The sequence below is a fragment of the Diabrotica undecimpunctata genome, chromosome 1 (genome assembly GCF_040954645.1).
Source record: "Diabrotica undecimpunctata isolate CICGRU chromosome 1, icDiaUnde3, whole genome shotgun sequence".
NCBI lineage: Eukaryota > Metazoa > Arthropoda > Insecta > Coleoptera > Chrysomelidae > Diabrotica > Diabrotica undecimpunctata.
In genome coordinates this window covers 45,981,391-45,994,098 of record NC_092803.1, presented here as the reverse complement: position 1 = coordinate 45,994,098, position 12,708 = coordinate 45,981,391, and the positions used below count along the sequence as shown (strand labels likewise).

Here is a 12,708-nt window from a genome sequence, read left to right as displayed (position 1 = left end):
AGAAGAAAAAATGCCGCACTTCTAGCGTCCTTATTTTTATATTACTTTATGCGTACATTCCATAACGCTTCCTCAGCTTCGTATAACTCCATGAATCTAACACTCTCCCTTTCAGTCCATTTTCTTTTTGTATTTCCTTCTCTTTTTCGATTTTTTTTACAATACCACACTACTTGGATCCAAGGAAGTTGATCAGCGTCCTGCTTAACTTGGATAAAACCTGTTGATACAAGTGTACTTGGATAAACAGGTGACACGATCAAAGTAGCTTCCAAGTGTTGCGCGCAATGTCCAAGCAGACTTTAACCAAGTTTACTAGGATCGTGTCAACCCGCCTTAAGCAATTACCTAGATTTAGTATTATCTAGTTGTATATGTTTTTGTTTAATTTATACTACATGTATTTATTTTCAGGCACTGGTTTATCCTTCCCTTCAAATGTTAATAGCTTTTTGGGCCCCTCCTCAAGAAAAAGGAAAATTTATAAGTGCTCTCATGGGCAACGTTTTGGGTAAATAATTTTATTACTTTAATTTGCATAAAAACATTGTTTTTGCTAAAATATTAGTAAATGGTTTCACATTTTGAGACAAGAAATGGACTTGTAAGAAAAGACCTAGTCTTAAAAGCTACTACTAGCACCTACTAGCTGACCCGAAAAAATTTGTATCGCCTTATCAAATTAAATAATGTGTCTAAAAAATTAATACAAAAAAAAAATACTCAAACATACTAAGCATAAAAAAAGTTCAAGAATCAATTTAACGCTTTCTGATAAAAATATTTTTATTTTTTTTGCATTAATTAAATGTATAACGATAACGGTTTTCCGACACGCGAATAATTATCCATGCTCAAAACATGAAAAATGTTAACTCCGCAAACTTCCATCTGTTGTCTTGTCTTTGTGATTTATTCATTGTCATTGCAGAAGAAAAAAGCACGAGAAATTGTAAACGTTTAAAATCAAATGGTACGTTCGTTGAAATCATCCTCCCCTTTTTATTTTTCCTCGAAGATCGTTGTCGCAATGACATTATTCAGTAGCCTTTTTACAGTCAGTTCCATTCCATTGGACAGTCGAGCTTAGTTAATGTTACGCAGCATTATGACAACTGATACTACTTTTAATTCCAAATTGTTAGGTGGGAGTCCAGACCATTCCATCGAATCCAAAATCTCTGTAGGATAGTTAACTACGTCATTCTGATTTATGTATCAACCGATTTAAATAAAAATAATTTTTCTGGAAGCCAATTCAGAGTAGTATACTCAACCGAATATACATATAAAATTTTATAAAAATCGGTCAAGCCCCTTTGAATGAGTGTGACAACTAATAGTGTGACACTAACAACTCTGTAAATTTTTTTTTTTAAATTAGGGGTTGTATGTATTGTTCAATGCCACATCATATAAAATAAAAATAAAAAGTTTTGTCCAAAAAAATATAAAAAAATGTTTGGGATGACCATCCTTACCCCTTAGATAATATGTAAGGAGGCTATGGTGTTTGTCTAATTGATTTAAATAAAACTGAACGACTTATTTTATAAAAAAAACTATCAGACCAGATGTAATGCACAGATAACAGACTTTAAAAAAGAAACCACTAATGTCTATTTTATCTCTAACAAAAAATGTTTATATTAAATATTACACTGGTTGATATCCAAATTACAAAATTTTAATTATCATGATTTAGTGCACGTTAAATGCCGAAATAAAAAAATTCTCAACACGAGAAATAGAGAAGTTCCTGATAGAAGTAAGAAAAGAAGCACAATACAGAACGGTTGAGAAAAGCTTAGGCACGGTATATCTATAAAGAGTTAAACGTTTATCCAACTTTATAAGAGATTCCAAATATATATATATATATATATATATATATATATATATATATATATATATATATATATATATATATATATTATATGAATACTTTTAGTTTTAAGCTGGTTAAATAAAACTCATCGCTGGAGTCTTTTAAACAAATGGCTTTAAACAACTTTAAATCGTATGAGTATATAAAAGCGTTAAAGTAAAGAATTTTCTGTACTAGAAGCGTCATCTATAGAATTTTTAAGGTAAATTTATATATATATATATATATATATATATATATATATATATATATATTATATATTATATTAATCTATAACTCAATCATGTTTTTAATAACTCTCTTTTGACTTAATTCCAGGAACCTGCGTTACTTGGCCAGTAGTGGGATTGATAACAACGTATTTGGGATGGAATTGGGGATTTTACGTCGTGAGTTTAGAAAATGTAGTTTTCTGTATAGGATTCTACCTAGTGGTCACAGATACTCCTGAAACTAACAAATTGATCACCCCAGAGGAGGTTACGTATATAAAAGAATCTCAACATGGTACAGTAGTCAAAAATAAAGTATGTATGATTTTTATTTTTTTTTAAATGTTCATAAAGTCATTGTTTATAGGTCAGAGGATAATCGTAATTATATAAAAATAAGGTATAATGTAATGTTTATAAAATAAAGTACTTATTGAACACAGCAAATAGCCGAAACGTTAGTTAACAATAGTTAAGGTTTTATATATAAATATAAATATATATATAATATATTATATATATATATATATATATATATATATATATATATATATATAATATATTATATATATATATATATATATATATATATATATATTTATATGTATATATATATATATATATATATATTTATATGTATATATATATATATATATATATATATATATATTTATATGTATATATATATATATATATTTATATGTATATATATATATATATATATATATATATATATATATATACATATAAATATATATATATATATATATATATATATATATATATATATATATATATATATATATATATATATATATATATATATATATATATGGCGAATGAAATGTTGGATAGATTTCCGCGGTCAGATAAATGAAAATCACTAAGTTCTCGGGAAGAACCGCGTTGAGAATTTAATGCTCGACGTTTCGGCACCCATTTTGAAGCCATGTTCAAGAGTGATACGGTTCCGTACGAGTTCGGGGTCTTAATCTGCCTACTCCCCGCACTCGTGACGTACCAGTATCGCGTTCTGTATAAATACAAGAACCGTCAAACGACACTGAGGTCTCAATCTGCCTACTCCTCAGTGTCGAGTGTCGATCGGTCTTACCCTGTGTGGCTGCTTTTATACTACTAGTATGCGCGGGAATGGTATGCGCTGACGTGATCTGGGATGACGTGGGGGTCGCTGAATAAGTTGTTTATTCTTAACTTTAGGTGGTCGACATATTATTCTCTTGCACCATGTTCTTCGGAAAGTCTGAAGCCAAACTTTAGGTCGCACGGTAAACGAACTTCACAGCCTAACATCAGGCAGGTTGAAGTCTGGCCTGTAGTTTCATTTACGGCCGAGCGGTAGGCCATTAGGAATAAATGAATGTGCTGGTCCTAATCTCTTTGATTCTAATACAACTTTGAATAGACCATTCCATCTGATGAGGATGCAGGGGTGTCGTTCTGGTCTTATTCACACCAATTAATTTACAAATGTTTTGGAAAAGGGTTGACTCGAAGTTTCGGCCTTGGTCGGAGTAAATCTCTAAGGAAATGCCAAATCGGCTAAAGAATTATTTAACAAGTACCTCTGCAACGGTAGCAGCTTCTTGATTTGGTATCGCATAGGCCTCAGTCCATTTCGTGAAATAATCTATGACTACCAGGATATATTTATTTCCATCATTCGTCTCTGGGAATGGACGTGCAATGTCGATTGCTACTCTTTATATAGGACTACCAACATTGTACTGTTTTATGAGTGACGTCTTTTTACCAACTGGACCATTACTGGTTGCACACAGTCCACATTTCCTGCACCATCTTCTTATATTATCTTTATCGTTCACCCAATAGAACCTTCTCGAACTTTTTGCAGAGTCTTTCTAAAACCAAAGTGTCCACCTGGTGCACCGTCATGCAATAGACGCAATACTTCTGACACTTTACTTTTAGGTACACTCAACTGAAGCTTAGATTCTGTACGATCATCGTTCTCAAAGGGTCTATACAGAAGATCATATTTTAGTACTAGGCAATTCCATTGGCTCTAGTCAGACGTCTTCTGGACTACATGCACTAATGTCCTGCCCAGTTTGTCTCTTATTTCGATGCATTCAATCCAATACTCTTTTTAAACATGGATCATCTGCTTGGGCTTCTTGTAGCTGTTGAGGCTGCCATTAATTATTAATGAGGGTGGTTTGTCTCACAGAGCAAAGTCGTTCTTCTAATTTAAGACAGTGATTACAATTTGCACTGCATGGCCCTCTTGACTGAGCATCAGTATTTGAACTTTTTTCAGCCCAGTGTTCGATCTGTTCTAGCTTTCTGACTGTTGTATTATTTTTTTTGCAATTTACTGCGAATGTGATCTACGTCGCCACCATTCCAACATCTGGGTTCGCGTCTCTTCGGCATAATGGCACAACTACTTTCTGTATGATTTTCTCTAGACGTTTATCGTTTTTTAATATTATTCTGAAGCTGTTTTCTTAGGGCATTTTAAAGTAATTAATATTTAAATGGGAATAATTTATCGTTTTGTTTGTGGCTTTATTCAGAGGTTCGTACTCGATAGCTCCGTGAAGCTTAACTAGCTGTTTTATGTTCAAAGGCAATGGCGAGAGCTTTTTCTAAAACTTTTGGTCTTGCTAGTCGTAAAGCTTTCTATAGTTTACTGTCTGTTAACCCGTTGATGAAGATATCTACAGAAAGTTCTTCCAGTATCTTGTCTGATGCCTCCGGATAAGCCAACAGCGCTATACGAGTAACATTTGCTTTAAATTCTTACAAAATTCTGACTTGCTCGTTAAATTCTACTTCTTATTTATACTTTGTAGAATTGTTGTAGATGAGCATCTTCGTAACGTTTGTCTAGTCGAGTGAACAAGGTCTGGTAACATTTTTATTGACCTTTAGGAATCGATCTTAGAATATACGCAGCATCGCCTCGTAAAGCAGCAGTCAAGGAAACAGCCTTTTCTTGTTATGTCCAATGAATGGCTGTCACAATATCTTCAAATTGTCTGGGGTACATGGACCAAGAAGACTTTACATCAAATGGTAGCAATTTGAGTCTAATATGATGTGTCGTTTCGTCTCTAGGTGATTCTTCCTTTACGAAAGGATCTAAAACTACTGCACTAACTGGTGGTAAAAGTTTTGCATTGGTTATCATGGTCTCCAATTGTTTGATCTTTTGTTCCACATCGTTTACATTTTTCTGTATCTTATCGAGTGTTCTAGAAACTTCTTCAAATTTCTCATTGTTCTGACTACACACTTCGTCGAATCTTCTAAAAACATTTTTAAATTTCTCGCCTTTTTTTCTAGCTACTTCTTTAATAATTTGAGACGTTTCATCGAATCACTTTTTATTCTTTCTGAAAGTTTCTTTAATCATTTGTGAAACATTTTCAAATTTTCCATCAATTATTTTTATTAAAACTGCTTCTTCTGCTGATTGAAACTGGAATATCTATGAGTCATCTCAATTCTTGTTGAGAACATTCTTCAGTCGTTCTTGGAGGATCTTCTTGGACCCGCTGCAGTCTTCATCGTGTTCTTCTAGTTGCTCACGCAACTGTTTTACTAAAAGTTCTACTAGCAGCATCTTTGGTTAGGAACACGTACTTTTTTTTAAATGCTCTTTCTTACCAAGATCACTACCAAACAACGCGGATGTTCCCGACGAAAAATACTTTTCAAAAGTTCCAAACTCTTTTTTAAAAGTCACTGCTGAATTTATTTTTAAATTATATCACACCGTGGCACCAACTGTAGCGTGTTTCAATAAAACGAGCGGTTCTAATTTATGTAAATATATTTAGTTATAAGTTTACAGCACGATAATATCTTATCAACTAACTCAACTCATAACAGCGCTGCTTATATATACAAGTTATTATGTACTAGAATAATTTGGAATAGCCCACCTGCATTTCGCTTGTATTGACGGCTCGATCTCTCATCTGGTCGATACATCCGGAACATTCGAGAACACACATCATTGTCTCGAGATGCAACCGTTATATGGACTACGTCAAATGCATTTGCCCTAGGTATTCCAGTTTTCTTATTTTAGTCATAGTGATGATTAGTTCCGTTTCTTTACCAACCATGTTCATTACTTCTCTGTTTGTAATTTCATTATTTCATGATATTTTTATTACTCTGCGGTATAACCAGAGTTCAAAATCCTCGATTCTTTTTAAATTGCATATTTTTAATCTCCAAGTGTGTCTTGCGCGGAGTACTACGGAGTTAATACTCATAGTTTTAAATTGGCTAGGGCCTACCCTTACTAATATCATTGTTCTCATTTAATTTTAGGTGGTAGCTCCATATAAGGACATCTTTAAAAATTTTCCATATTGGATGTTGATGCTCTGCCATTTTGGCAATGAATGGGGTCTTTACTTGCAGCTGACTTTGATTCCGAAGTTCATATCAGACGTCATAGGCTTTGACCTCAGTCAAGCTGGTGGTCTATCAGCGCTTCCTCCCCTAATGCGAATGACATTTGGGCTTATCCTGGGATATATCGCTGACGAGCTGCTAAGGAGAGAAATGTTTAGTAAAAAAGTAGTTAGGAAATCCTATACGGTTTTATGTAAGTGTACCACCAATATTATTATCTCTTTTAAGTATTATTTCTATTTATATTCTCATATTAAGTACCTAGTCTTAAAAACAATAAAATTACTATACAATACCGATCCTCGGTGCTTAAAACTAATACTTTTACAATAATTTCCACATTTAATTTATACTGGTAACTCCATGTTTAAATGTACATATCAGATTCTGTGTTTTGTGCTACTAAGTTGTAAACCTTTTTATTTAAGAGCTTTTACTTACTATTTTAGCTATTGTTCTAAATCCATTTCATTATTTTCTACTAATACTACATCATCAGCATACATTAAGCACCAGAGATTTTTACCCTGTGGTTTTTCTGTATCTAATGATTACCAATCGTCGATAGGAACGGAACTTGAAGAAGAAGAGGAAGTTTCCCTGTTTTATGATCCGTCAATTAAAATAAAGAAGGGTTAAGTACTTAGCCTAATGCAGTCTTACTTGCACACGAAATTGATCAGTCTCTCTCTTACCTGTCCTAATACTAGTTGTTACTCACTCATATTTGTCTTCCACAATCTTCAAATACTCACCGGCAACTCCTTTCTTATTCTTATTTTTTTACTATTTTTGCTCTGAATAGACTTTCTTTCTCATCTTTAAATACTCACTATTTGATTTTTTGTTGTCGAGCTACTACTTTGCATTCCATACATTGATTTATATCCTTCTTTTATCTTATATACTTCTTTTTTTGTCATGAAATAATCTAGTTGGGAGTTATGTAAAGTTTTGTATGCTATAAGTTGAATTTTGAATAACTGTGTTAATAATTGCCACACATAATGATATTGTTGCAATGAAATACCTCTTAGTGTTGTGAACTGTCTCTTATCTACAACAGAGATAGCAAGGCAGAGTATGAAACTGAAAATATGAAGACTTGGACTAAAGAATCCTTTGTCAAAACAATCGAATTGGTAGTAAATGATATTTGCTGATTTTTAAACACTTTATTTTCTTCTCCTTTTTTTATGTAGACATGACTCTGTCTGTTTTTCAATGTGCCTCCAGTAAGTCGTCATTACATCGTTTTTGTGATCTTCCTACTGATCGTCTTTCTATTGGGAACGGTCTCTTGTCGTCTTTACTACTCTATTGGTTTTCATTCGGCATATGATCGTTCAATTCTACTCTTCTATTTCTTACCCAGTTCTTTATGTTCTCCACCTTGCATCTACGTCGTATATCTGTACTTCTAGCCTTTTCCCATAGTGTCTTGTCCTATAGTGTCTTGCCATCTCCCTGTGTGGGATGCGGGTCACGTAGTAGAATACACCCACAGGATCTCCTACTTGTCGTAAGAGGCGAGTACAGGAGCAGCTGACCGCTGTCCCTTCCTAACATTTCATCTTAACCTCACCCATTATTTTTTTTATCCTCAAACCTATCTCATCCACACCCCGAGTATCGGATGAGCCCTATTAACCGTGTTAGAGTGAAAGGGGTCCATTTTAGGTGAGGGGTGTGTTTGGCATATTGTCACTCACCCTACACACACACTGCGTAACTTGCGCCTCTTCCCATTCAAACACTCCTAATTTCCCTACCCACCGAGCGATTGCCGGTATAAACAGTCCCCACTTACTGGCCAACAGCTTCGAGTGGATGAGCTGGTAAATGCTAGGGCACTCTTTTGTCCTGAGACTAAGAAATCGGTCTCGAAGCTGGATGAACCCTACAGAATGGTCAACGGCATAAGGATGCAGAAGGCAACGGGAAACCATTGACCAAGACTCTTAGAGTACCCCTAGTAACAATCATTATGGCAGATATGCAAATGAGAAGTACTGATCATGGACATCGAATAACAATATCCGGCAGGAGAAGACAAATAGATAAATACAAGGCTTCCTCGGTCGTAAATCTGTGAAACCCTTGTAATAAGAAAAAGACAACCATAAAAATTGCTACATGGAATGTAAGGAGCTTATTTTTTTCAAAGGAGAAGTACTGATCATGGACATCGGATAACAAGATCCGGCAGGGGAAGACAAATAGATAAATACAATGCTTCCTCGGTCGTAAACCTGCGAAACCCTTGTAATAAGAAAAAGACGACCATAAAAATTGCTACATGGAATGTAAGTAGCTTATTATCTTCGGAAAAATTAGATAACGCCATGTTGGAAATGGTAAATGTCCCACAAATAATCATGGAATGTTTTATTATGCCGGAAGTGACACCATAACCCATCGATACGGAGTTGGAGTCATCATCTTAAAAAAATGTAAAGATGCTGTAGTAAACTTCACTCCATTCTCAAAGCGTGTGAAGTTAATGTAATTGAAAGATAAGAAGAACATAATAAACATCATACAAGTGTACGCAGACTCCTACAGCAGACAAAGACGAAGAGGAAATAGAACAATTCTATAATACTTTAAACGAGGTGATGAGAACAACAAAGGGACAACACATTAACATAGTAATGGGCGATCTGAACTCCAAGGTAGGTCAGGGTAAAGTTGGAAAAAATTTCGGTGAATATGGCTTAGGTAACAGAAATGAAAGGGGTGACCGTTTAGTTCAGTTTTGTCAAAGTAAGGATTTAATAATAACTTTTACATTCTTTAACTATAACCACTGTAACTGAAACGCAAGACAAATTACGTAGATGCAAAGAATACATTGAACACCTATTTTATGACCAATATGACCAAAAAGTAGAACAATTAGAAGTTAACGGAGAAATCACGGGACCAGAAATAATGAAAGAGGAAGTTATTTATGCCATAAAACACACAAAAGGTAGAAAAGCTCCAGGACCCGATAATATTCCAATTGAACTATTGAAGATAATTGATGAAGATAATATTGATGTCTTGGTAGACCTTTTTAACTCCATATACAAGACGGGACACATACACAAAGAATGACTTCTCTCAACTTTTGTAACGATTCCAAAAATCACAAATGCTAAAGATTGCAATGACTATCGAACAATTGCATTGATAAGCCACACATTGAAAACCTTCCTTAAAATCATACATAACAGGATCCAGATGAAATTAGAACAAGAAATAAGTGATTCGCAGATGGTTTTTAGAAAGGGTCTAGGAACTAGAGAAGCATTATTCGGAGTCAATGTTCTGACACAACGATGTCTGGATATGAATCAGGATATATATGCTTGCTTCATAGACTTTAAAAAAGCTTTTGACAGAGTTCAACATGAAAAGCTTTTAAGTATTCTTAAGACCAAAAACATAGATAGTAGAGATTTTTCTTTCTATGAAATCCAAATTCAAGCTCAGTTTGCCTGCGGAACATTTACCTCAGAAGTAACCATTATTTTAGTATAATTTTTATTATTTTGGAAAAGCTAATTCATGCCATTATCATGGCATACAAAGATTCTCGGACATGAGTTCTTCTGAAACATATCCTACAAAAGTATAATTGAAGATGACATTTCTATAATAGGGTCTGTCGGAGATTTATAGCAAATAATATCTTCTGCTTCAGAATGTTAATTCGTCTTCTATTTTTTGTTATATGTATTAATGGCATTATCTTCTGGTTTATTTTATACCTAAATTTGTTACTTCCAAGCTTCTTTCGTCTCCGTTTATATTTTCTGTCATTTTCTTCGTTTAGAACTTAGAAGTTTCATCATAAAGAGTTCTGTTTCGGTCTTCATGGACTTGGCCTCCTATTGTCAGAAATCAATTCTGAGTCATCACTATTTTCTTAATAATATAAGATCTACTTCCCAATAAGAGGTTTCTTATTCTTAGACTTCTTCTTCTTTTTCTTCTGCTTTCTTTTCTGCATTCTTCGACTTAATAATATCTTGCCTGTTCCGGCATCAAACTTTGCTCAACCTTGAGTAGATTTTACCAATATCTTTTCAGGTTTTACCAACGGTATAGCAAAAAATAGATATATATTTATTGCATATTCTAAATAGTTATTGGTTAATTTGGAGGGTATTCTATAAAGTACAAAACTCTGAATCAGATTTTGATAAAAATTTAAAATTAAACTATTAACTTAGATTAAACCCTTAAAGTTTGATTATTTTAGCCCACGTAATCCCTGGTTTATTGCTGCTTATTATCAGCTTCATCGGTTGTAGTTGGATTCCAGTGATAATCCTGCTGACCCTAAGCTTGGGTTTTAATGGTGCATGTGTGCAAAATATCTTAATTAACCCACAAGATCTGGCTCCCAACTTTTCTGGCACCATCTACGCTCTGAACAGCTTTTTCGCTGGAATGACAGGATTCATAGTGCCAGCACTAAACGGAGAATTCACAAAAAATGAAGTAAGTATCATCGATATTTTTAATTTATATTTCTATTTGTATTTCTTACGGTATAAGTCTGCTGACTATAAATGATTTGGATAGCTGGTAGACTCAGCTCTAAGAAAACAGTTTACTAGATTCACGGTTTGAGTCATTAACCAGCCACAAAAATTGTTCAAAAGAAGTATAAAATTCAAGGTATTTTAAATTAGAATTTTCAAGTAAATCTAGTTGGTCGATGGATGAGTACTACGGTGATATGTAGAATATTGTGGTTTAGTCAACATCATTCATCAATGAATGGAACCAAAATGAATTATGACGCTAGATAACCGGAACATACAAATAGCACCATATAAAAGAGCTTAATGTTTAGGTAGTATCTTATCTAGATAGTCTGAACTGGCATCGTTAGTTTGCGGAATGGATATTCAATGTTAGCAAATAAATGTCAGAATGTGTCTCTGGCAAGACAATTTTTCAAGTTATACGATAGTTATGAGGATCTTTTACATATTCCCTATTTAAAACCTATTGGTTTTAGTTCTATTCCACCTCTGCCGTAGACGTTTTTTCGATTATATGCATTAGACTCATGTTTTTGATTTTTTATTTGATGATTGGGCATTTTTGGCTTTTTTACTATGATAAACATAATATTTAACAACTTTTTATTATTCCGTTTCATACAGGATCTTTTCATTATTTATTATATATCTTCAGTTAAGGAAAGAAATAAAAGAATATAAAGTTAATATACTAATTCTCAGTGAGATACCATAGAATGAAACTAGAGGACACGTCAACATGAAAGGCGACCTGGTGATATACTTTGGTAAAACATATGAAGGAAGATGTGAAAATAGAGTAGAAATCTTAGGCAACAGCGCGTTGTGCGAAATAAAAGTGTTAAACATTTTTACCAGTGTTTATTCCGATTTTTGAGGTAATAGTGAGAAATAAAATCCAAACTATACGTGAAAAATTGTATGAGGACATAAACTCTCTGCAGTGCAAAGAAAATTGGCAAAAAGTGACCTGTAAGTAAGTTTTAAAACATTTTATTGTATTCAAAACAAAACGACATTTAGAAATTCCAGTTCTTTTAATAACAGATAAGAAGACAAGTCTTGATCAAATTGAATGCGACGTTGCCGGTTATCCAAAAAGTTTCAAAAATCCAAGAAAGGAAATCCGCTAATTAATAATATTAACTAAATAAACAAAATTTAGAAGAAATAAAATATTTAATAAATTTAAATTTCATACTCAATTATTGCTTGAGAAGTTCTAGAGCTTCTGACGGGTTGACCGGAGAACTAGAACTTACCGCTTGCTATAATATAGAGTAAAAAATACATAAAAAAGAAATAAAAATGGATAGCGATGATGACTACACCTCAGAAGACAATAAAAAAAGAAGTCGAAAGGAAGATGATGAAGATATTTTCAACAAGAGCAAGAAACTTACCAGAACACCAACCAAACAACAGAAAGATGAAAACAAAATAGATCAGCTTTTAAAAATGATGCAAAATTTAACAGATCAAACAAAACATCTAACAACGGAGGTAAAAGGAATAAAAGAAGAACAACGAGAATATAGAAATGACCTCAGAGAATTAAAAAAAGAAATAAATGAATTCAAACAAAGTAACCAACAACTAAAAAAGGAAAATGATGAAATGAAGCAGGAACTAAAGATAGTGAAAA

At 33.4% G+C, this 12,708-nt stretch overlaps 1 protein-coding gene across 2 annotated transcripts in view; it reads left to right on the top strand.

Moving 5' to 3' along the window:
* The window catches only part of LOC140438849 (sialin-like), a 69,479-nt gene that overhangs the window by 44,438 nt on the left and 12,333 nt on the right, over positions 1-12,708 (top strand). For both annotated transcript variants that reach the window (XM_072528492.1, XM_072528496.1), the window contains exons 4-7: positions 415-511; positions 2,207-2,415; positions 6,433-6,712; positions 10,772-11,013. In XM_072528492.1, the coding sequence (XP_072384593.1) occupies positions 415-511; positions 2,207-2,415; positions 6,433-6,712; positions 10,772-11,013 (828 nt within the window). The remainder of the gene's footprint in view (positions 1-414; positions 512-2,206; positions 2,416-6,432; positions 6,713-10,771; positions 11,014-12,708) is intronic.